We start from the raw sequence: 9,958 nt of genomic DNA on the forward strand, positions 1-9,958 counted from the left end.
ATCCACCATAGCACATCCGAAAATTTTAGGCGGAAGTATACATCCGCCCAAAAATTCCGGATGTTCCATGGTGGATCCGGAAATTTTAGGCGGATCCACCATGGGACATCCGGAATTTTTGGGCGGATGTCCCTTTTTCATTTTTTTTTTAAGTTAATTATTATTTTTTTTTTAATTGTTGTTGTGATTTAGTTTTTAATAATGTTATTATTGTTTTATAAGTGTTGTTGTTATTAGTAGTAATATTATTATTATTAATAGTAGTAGTAATAGTAATTTTATTTTTTGAAACCTTATTATTATTATTATTATTATTATTATATTAATTAGTAATTATGTTAGGGTATTAATTGTTTTGTTATTTATATTATTAATATTGTTATTGTTGTTGGTGGTGTTTATGATTATTGTTGTTTTTATTATGATTGTTGTTATTATTAGTATTAGTTATTAATGTTAATAATATTATTAGTTGTAATATTGTTTTATAAATATTATTATTAATATTATAAAAAAAGAACATAATGACATAAACCGTTGTTTTGTTTAATTTGTATAGGATATAGAATCTGAAGACGGCGGTGACGATGTGAATTATAATGGAAATTTCGTCACGGATACGTTATTTCCAATGTTTGAGGATGCGGTTACATGGGCGGATGCTGTTTCCATAAATCTGGGATTTATGTTGGTGAAATCGTCTTATAACAAAACCATAGATGGTCGGCCATATCGATATTTGAGATGTGATCGGTCACGGAGGAACAAGCCGAGAGATTTGGAGAACGCAATACGGAAAGAAACAAAAACCAAAGCTAATGGCTGTCCTTTCTACATCAAGATATATTATGAAGTCAACACTGATAGTTGGAAGATTCGTGCGAAAAATGATCACACCGGGACACATAACCACCCAATGATTGTGTATGAAGAGAGTCATCGTAAAGTGAGCGGATTGAGCCCGGGTGCAAAACAGGTTGTGCGTGACATGACAAAGTCCAAGGTTGCGCCCCGTAACATCATGGCAACTATTGCAGAGCAATTTCCTGATGATCATCCAAACATTAGGCACATTTACAAATGTAGGAATGACTTCAGGATGGAGATGTCCGAAGGAAGAGGAGTTGTTCAGCAATTTCTTCATTTGGCGAGAGAGAGTGAGTACATTTACTGGGTCATGTCCGATGATCTCGATGTCTTGCAACATGCATTTATGGTACACCCGATCACGGTCAACATACTCCGCACATACCCACACGTCATAGGGATGGATTCTACTTACAAGACCAATCGTTATGGCATGTCGTTCTTTGAGATAGTAGGCGTGACACCGACAAACCAGAATTTTCTATTTGGTTATGTTTTCATGCGCAACGAGTGCACGGCTAGCTATCGGTGGGTGTTGCAGAGATTAAGGGAATTGATTGGGTTTGATAAAGAGCCATCGGTATTTTTGTCAGACCGTGAACTTGGTCTATGTGCGGCTTTGAGAGAAGTGTTTCCAAGGACGTCGCATTTACTATGTCGATGGCACATTAACAAAGATGTGGAGGCTAGGGTGACGAAGATGTTCAAAAACAAGAAGATTGGTGCCAGTTTTAAAAATGGCAAATGGAAACGTATTATGGATGCATCAACTGAGGCAGAGTATGATCATGCTCTGGCTACCATGAAAGCAAGGTGGGCAAGTTTTCCGGCAATGATTGAGTACGTTGAGGGAACATGGCTGTGTCATAAAACCAAATTTGTGACGTATTGGACGAACCAAATTCTTCACTTTGGTAACACCACCAACTGTAGAGTTGAGAGCCAACATTCAGCAGTGAAAACGTGGTTTGAATCATCCACAAGTTAGTTGTTTTACTATATTAGTTGTTGTCTTTATTTCGTAACTGTAATTATAATAAATAATAGAAAAATGTTTTTACTAATTGGAATCAATGGCAGGTTCTTTGGATACCGTATGGGCCCGAGTCCATTGTCATATCGGTAATCGAATTATTGAAATTCGTAATAGTTTGGAGGCATCAAGGTCTAAAATTGGGGAGATGTACAGACAGTTGCCACTGTCACGTATAAATGGCAAAGTGTCTCAACATTGCTTGAAATTACTTCATGCGGAGACCAAAAGGTTGCGGGAATTGAGTTACCAGGTTTATGAACGTTGTGGATGTGCTATGCGTGTGACTCATGGTGTACCGTGTGCCTGCCAGATACATGATTCGCTAGTTGCACAGACAGGCTTGTATAGCAGCCAAATTCATTCTTTCTGGAAGACTTTGGTTATTGGTGATGGTGTTAACATGCCAGAATTTGTTAACGATTCGACCGAGGAGGCTGCACATTTTCATTCCCTGGTTGATGAAGTCATGGGAAGTGATCCTGTTGTACGTCGAAATTTATCGCGTATCATTGAAGAGGAGCTGCACCCGGATCACACACAACTTGAAGAACCACATGTGAACCTCAACGTTCGTGGTCGACGGAGGAACAATGACACCAGGCGTGATCGAAGTTATTTCGAGCATGTGAATCGTCAATACAGTCAACGTGGTGGTGACTAAGAAACAGGTAATATTAAAAGTCTAGTGATGTTAAAAATTATATGTATTTCATCTTGTAGCTTTACTAATAATTAATCTTTGTAATTATGTGCAGCAGATCCGTGTGACATTAGTCAGTGTAGGTATTTGAACCAGCTTCCGGGCCCGATGTTGCCGTACATTACGTCTTGGAAGGATGTCATTGGTGATGGGAACTGTGGCTTTCGTTGTGTCGCCGACTTCTTCTTTGGTGATCAGGGACTATGGTTTGACGCTCGGGAAACAATAGCGAACGAGATCGCCGGTCATCCTGATTTGTACGAACGGATTTACGGGCTTGGACGACTATGGATGAACATAGAGCGTATTCGATGGGATAGTGGGGCTGTTGGGGAGCGGCATTGGATGGTTACTATTCAAGATTTATTTCCTATTGCTACGTGGTTCAACGCAAGGGTGATTTATCTCGGGGTAGGCCTAGTACCAACTTGCTACTACCCATGCATTACAGTGTTACCGCTGAGGGCACGAAATGGGGTCTTGTCACCGAGTCGGGAGTTCGTAATTGCTACAGTTGGTGGATCACATTTCATCCGTCTTGACCTTGCACCTGATTCACCTCTCCCGCCGATCGTCGGTTGGTGGACTGAGCACCACGAGGCTAGTGTTAATGGATGGGATCAACAATATGAAGCTAGAAGGAACATGTGGGATGCATTAGTTAGATAGTAGGTGCAACAAAAACTAAGAAATATACATTGTCCAGTTCTTATTGTACATGTCTAATAAAAAAGAAATATAAAGCAATTCAAACAAGTTCACATAAAAACCACTAACACGACCAAAAAAGCAATCTAGAGTCCCATTTTTGACTTCCAATCAAATACAAGCTGCTCCGTCATTGTCCTAGTCTCACTGGACATGTGAGGATACTCAGCTAGTGCTCTTTGGTGAATCTCCATGGACCGACTCATCCACTGCAAATCACATAATAACATATTATATAAACAACAATTATTATAAGTCATTCTAAATAGTAAAATAAACGCAAAAACTTACATAATTAGTGTTAGTCCGCTCTGGTAGATTGCTTGTAACTGCTGGACCTGGAGATACCCGAGGGTGAGAAAACCTGTACAGCCACTGCATGTAACCAGGCGTAATAGAAGGAACTCCAGCACTAAGTCTAGTGAGGGCACCTAAAACTACACTCTGAGATATCCCAGGGACAAACCTCTTCCACATCACATCTGTCATCTCGGTCGGGAAGTCTACCCGGTACATCTTCAAGTTAGTCGGCCTCTTGGCCTTCTCTGGCCTGATAATATCACGTGGAATGCCTTGCACGAAACCAAGCTGTCGAACCACTCTATCAGGCATGTACGGCTCTATGATGTTACGGTACTGGATGCAGCCAATGAATAAAGTGGGGGGCACTCCAAGTCCAGGATCAACTCCGTATGGTAGCCAGTTCACCTCACGGTCAGTCAGCGCATCAATTCTAGTACGAAAAGATATCAGGCGCTCCAAGTTCTTGCTAGGACATCCCGCTCCAACATCCCAAGCAGACGCACAAGGGATATTAAGGTCCCTCGTCAAGGTACCCTGTTGAGGCCGAAAGCACGGAAAGTACTCGTAAATCCACGCTTGCAGAAGCGTGAGACAACCCACGATCGAATCAGCACCTTTCCGTGATGTCGTGCCCAATTTCCTAAACAAGTAAGCCAGTGCAGCTGTGCCCCAAGCGTACTCGTTAATAGGGACATCCATATAACATGGATCGTGGAGGAAGGAAGGATGCGTACGGTTACCACTCTTGTCTATAAACAGTGAACCTCCAAGCACTAACCACAAGTACGCAGTATACTAAGCACTAAACTGCCTCTCAACCTCCAATGTCAACTCAAAAATCTTATCAATCAACACCCCACTACCCTGCCAAATCGTCTTTGTGCCGCAAATCTCAGACAAATCATCTGGAGTCATATCCATAGTAATCGAGCACGCGTCTCGTACGTAGTCCGTGCTAGGTGTAGTGGTGACCATCTTGCCATGTACACGTAGCCCAAGAATGTTGTACACATCGTGCCACATGATCGTAATCTCCCCAAATGGCATATGAAAAGTGTTTGTATCTGGCTGCCATCTCTCAACAAAAGCAGAAATTAACGGCCAATCAAGTTTTTTAAACATCAGCCCGGGCAAGTGAGACAACCAACTACCATCAATCAAGTGGAGGTTCTCCGCTGATTGACTACCTCGCCACGTAACCAAGTCAGAACACAGCTTTGACCTACTCAAACACCGCAAAACACCTCGCTCCTGCTCGATCCATATATATCGTGCCACGTGACCACCAAAACTAGGGATAACAGTCCTATCCACAGGACCACCCGGCATCGGCTCCTGCACTAACCATGCCTCTGCAGAGTTGGTAGTAGGCTGACTCGATCCACTACCAACAAATCTCCCATACTGACCCCTATATACCATATGATAATCCCGAGGGGGGCTCGATTCTTCATCCCGGTCACCAGCATGACTAGCCAAGACTTCCTCCTCGTCAGATGTAGGTACTCCACCTGGCGAATACATAGGCCGACTACTTCCTGACTGTTGGTCTCCCGACCAACCACTAGTAGACCCGTATTGCTGCTCAGGCTGAAACGGTGCTGAACGAGATGATGGTCTCCTAACAGACGCATTCAAACGTCGTGATATTGCATGTCGAGCACCAGAACCCTCGATCTACATAAAATAAGTACAAAATCCAATTCTAGTAATAATTACAAAAAATACTACTTGTTTAAAGTTGGACTACAAAAAATACTATTCAAACTAATTAATTTCATACCAACACACCATTAACAACAACAACAACAACAACAAAAACAATAATAATATTAATAATGATAATAAAAATCATACTCAACAAAATAATCATACCAACCACAAATTTTAAAATATAATCATAATCATAATCATAATAATCACAATAGCAAAAACAATAATCATAATCACAAAAATAAACTAACAATAACATACTACTACTAATAGTAATAAGAATAATAAGGTTTCAACAAAAAAAAATAACTAAAAAAAAATAAGAATAATAATAAGAATAATAATATTAATAATCATAATAACAACAATAAGAATAATAATAATCATAATCACAAAAATAAACTAACATTTACATACTACTACTAATAATAATAAGAATAATAAGGTTTCAACAAAAAAAAAGGAAAGAAAGAATAATAATAAGAATAATAATAATATAAATAATCATAATAACAAAAATAAGAATAATAATATAAATATAAATAATCATAATAACAAAAATAAGAATAATAATATAAATAATCATAATAAAAATCATAAAAATAACAACAATCATAATAATAACAATAATAATAATACTATTACTAAATATAACAATAACATTACAAATAATGTACTACTAACATAATAATCACAATAACAACAACAATAACAACAATCATAATCACAACAACAATAATCATAATCACAAAAATCATGCTAACAATAACATATTACTACTACTACTACTACTAATAATAATATTAATAACAATAATCATAATAAAAATCATAAAAATAACAATAATCATAATAATAATAAGATTTATTCACGAAAAAAAAAAACAAAAAAAAAAATTTAAAAAGAAAAGGGAAAAGGGACTTCCGCCCAGAAATTCCGGAAATTCCTTGGAGGATCCGGAAATTTCAGGCGGGTCCTCCAAGGGACTTCCGGAATTTCTAGGCGGAAGTCCCTTTTTCCGTTTTTTTTAAAGAAAAACATTTACCTGTTCGCCGCCGCCACCTAATCCACGACCACCGTAAGTCACCCTAATTCGCCTCGGATCAGCCATTCCTTTGCCTTGTTTTTCAAGTGGTGGTTGTAAGGTGGTTGTTGGTGATGGTTTTTTTTTTAGGAGTTAAATTTCAAATTATTATAAAATTTTCAGATTTCAATTTTTAGAGAGAGAAAATGAGAGTGAATGAGGTTAGAGAGTGAAATATGTGACTCGTTGAGTAGAAACTCCGTAATTATATGCTAGGGGTATAAAAGGAAATTTCTTATAAAAATAGGAGCGTTACTATGTAATTTGCGAGCGACGTTTACCAACGCCCATATGAAATTAAGAACTCAATAAAGAGATCCTTTAAATAGTAGAGAAAAGCCATCACAACCATGACAGACACAAGGCACTCAACCTATCGTGGCATCTCTCTACTAGATAATTCCTCCGTCAAATCAATCCCCTTTATACAACAGTCCGTTACGCTAACCTTAGCGCACCAAACGTGCAACTCTTGGTTCCAACAAATATATACCCCACAACATAAAAATTAAAAATTTAATCACAATTAAAATTAAAAATTTAATTAATTTCAAAAAATAAAAAATAAAAGAAATTCTCTTGCCAAATAAAAAAAAAAAAAAACAGTCTCCATTTTATACAGCTCTTGTTCTCTCTCTATCTATCTGCGTCTTTCTCTCTCATCAAAGCCCTAGATTCTCTCTCCATTTCTCTCTCCTCTTTTCTTCCACTCTCACAGCTGTTGTTACTACTTCATTCACAAGACAAAAAAATATGGTATAATTTTCTTCCTTTTTCTGATTTTTGATTATTTTTGAAATCTAGGGTTTGTGGTTTTGATTTTGATTTTTGGAATTATGCTTTATGTATCATCTTTCGTTGTTCGATCTGAAATATGGTGACAGATTTGTTTTGAATTATTGGATTTATTTTTCTGGATGTTAGCGTTTTTGTTACGCGGATTTTTATGAGTAATTGATAATTTTCTGATCTGATAGTTTTTTTATTTTTTTGAATTTGGAAATTGATAGCTTCTTATGAACTGGGGAATCAAGGGAATTGTGTTTATTTTTGTGTTATGTTTATTACAATTTTTTATGTAATTTTTTTGGTGTAAGATGATTTGGATTGAGTACAACATAACATAGGATCTGTAATTTAGTTGAGTTAATCGTGTTGATTGGAAATGGGTAGCTTGACCAGCTCAAATTCAGAGGATTATCTAAAATATCCTTGAGTGAATGAATTTATTGATTGGATGTGGTGAATTCAACAAATTTAATTTGTTTCGCGATAATAAGCGTGTAGATTATGGGTTCTAGCCAGATGTGATGATTTTGGACTTTTAGTAGGATGTTGTTTGGATGTCTTGAAAATAGCTCACATGAGTATGTGCAATTCGTGATGAGAAAATTCGGTACATAGAATTGCCGGATGCTTATTGTATGGATTTCATCATCTTGAGGAACCTATGACTAAAATGTTGTTGATGGTAGAGTGTAACCAAGGAAATACTATTCAATTTCCCAAAGGTTATCTTGTGTTGTAAAGGTCTTTGTCAAAGGATTGTGCAGTTGTTAGTTTGATATGCTTTGATGGGCTGAAATTGCGGAGGTTGTTTCCCCTGGTGAATGAATTTGGTTGCTGATGACCTACTGTGTTTTGTGCTGTCTGGGTTTCTTTTGAAATGGTTGATGAGGTTGTTACCTTGTCGCTTTGCTTTAATGGGTTGAGTGTCGTAGTGAGTTGGGGGTGCTGAACTACTGATGCCACCTCTTATGGTTTTTGGATTTCTTTTGATTCCTTGCATGTGTTACACTTTGTGTTCTATAGGCGAGGCTTCACATCTGGTGGGTAGAGAATGAGTTTTAACTTTGAGCTGTCTCCCCTTCTAATTTGTTCTTGTTATCAAAATATTCTGAGGAGTTTTGCGATGTTGAGTGCTGACAACAGTGAAGAGCTCACTTGCAGAATTTCTGGTGTATTAAAATGTTTTTGGTTTCTCAATGTGAGCAGAGTAAGTTTATAATAATCGTGAATTTAATTTGAAGATTTCCAGGATTGTATTGGTGACAAATTGGGTGAAAGAATGGGCAGAGAGCTTTAGTTTACTAAAAAGCTATTGGTGCAGTCATGTAATAACCTAAACCATTACACGATATGTTCGGTGATAGAGGAGTTTGTATTATGCTTATGCTTCTCTATGGTACGAATGTGGACGATTGATATTAATTTCTCCTTTGATCGCCCTTTTTAAAAAAAAAAAAAAAAATTATTCAAAGTTCTTTATAAACGTTCAAATTAGTTCTGCATCGATTTTTTCATGTGGATGGAGCCGAGTTCACTTAATTAATGTATTGATTCCTAGCCAGCAGCACTGCTTTCAATTTCTCACAGCTTTCATCTTGGATACTCTGCCTTCTTTCTTTGAGCAGCTCCAGTTTATGTCAATTGTAACTTTTGGGGCTATATGACTGCTGTAAATAGGTGTCAGTATGTTACAAGTCAAGCTTAAAGGGAAATGAGGCTTGTAGAGTGACTTTACTATGAAATGTGTGATCTTCCTGTCATCGAGACTTGGTGCTATTGCTGTCCAACTTGTCCTCATAATTTTTTAACCTATTTTTTTTTTGTTGACGTTTTGGTTTATCTTGTCATATGGTCGTGATGTATAATTGTATATTGATATTATGTATAGGCCAATGCTGCATCAGGAATGGCAGTTGATGACGAGTGCAAGCTCAAATTTTTAGAGCTGAAGTCGAAAAGGACTTACCGCTTCATAATTTTTAAGATTGAAGAAAAGCAAAAGCAGGTAATTGTGGAAAAGGTTGGTGAGCCTAATCAAAGCTACGAAGATTTCACTGCAAGCATTCCTGCTGATGAGTGCAGATACGCAGTCTATGATTTTGATTTTGTGACTGCAGAGAATTGCCAAAAGAGCAGGATCTTTTTCATTGCATGGTAATTTCTCATCAGCCATAATAAAACACTCAGTAAAGTCGTTTTTCTGTGATTGACTGTATTAACCCTCATTATTACTCCTTTGCTTGGAAAGGTCCCCTGACAATGCTAAGGTGAGAAGCAAGATGATTTATGCAAGCTCAAAGGACAGGTTCAAGAGAGAGCTAGATGGTATTCAAGTTGAACTGCAAGCAACCGATCCTTCTGAGATGGATTTGGATGTTATTAAAAGCCGTGCTGCATAATGCACTCTCCATGTTTCAGCTGCTTTCGTTGAGTGTTATCCATACAGTCCACTTTACCTATGTTTAAATGTTAATACCTTTTAAGGGGCAATAGAACTTGCTTACATATAATATTTGATGGTTGCCGCAGTGTAATACTGATGTCTTTTTTCTTATGCTTCAGTAATTTCGGAAAATACATTGATGATTGTGCTATTTGTGGGATTTCACTAGTGAGCCTAGCTTCGATATGTATGCTTCGGCTATCTGTTTTGTGTATTCCTTTCTGGGGTGAACTGTGAACATGTCCTCTGATTTGAAATGGAGGACCACTTTTCTGTATCACTAATCCTTGAAATATTTTGGCTATTGCTGATTTA

The 9,958-nt window shown here is 37.5% G+C and overlaps 1 protein-coding gene across 1 annotated transcript; it reads left to right on the forward strand.

Annotated features, from left to right (window-relative positions):
- Positions 1–6,991: 6,991 nt before the first annotated feature.
- On the forward strand, positions 6,992–9,958 carry LOC145592338 (actin-depolymerizing factor 4). The gene is made up of 3 exons (XM_081648783.1): positions 6,992–7,167; positions 9,089–9,354; positions 9,449–9,958. Exons 1-3 carry the CDS (start codon positions 7,165–7,167, stop codon positions 9,597–9,599), a joined length of 420 nt encoding a protein of 139 aa, XP_081504909.1. The 5' UTR covers positions 6,992–7,164; the 3' UTR covers positions 9,600–9,958.

Source organism: Chenopodium album, chromosome 18 (assembly GCF_948465745.1).
Source record: "Chenopodium album chromosome 18, dcCheAlbu1.1, whole genome shotgun sequence".
Taxonomy (NCBI): domain Eukaryota; kingdom Viridiplantae; phylum Streptophyta; class Magnoliopsida; order Caryophyllales; family Amaranthaceae; genus Chenopodium; species Chenopodium album.

Excerpts from the sequence above, each read along its gene's own strand:
- LOC145592338 (XM_081648783.1), top strand. Across the intron at positions 9,355-9,448 it reads AGGATCTTTTTCATTGCATG|GTCCCCTGACAATGCTAAGG; the intron begins GTAATTTCTCAT and ends TTGCTTGGAAAG.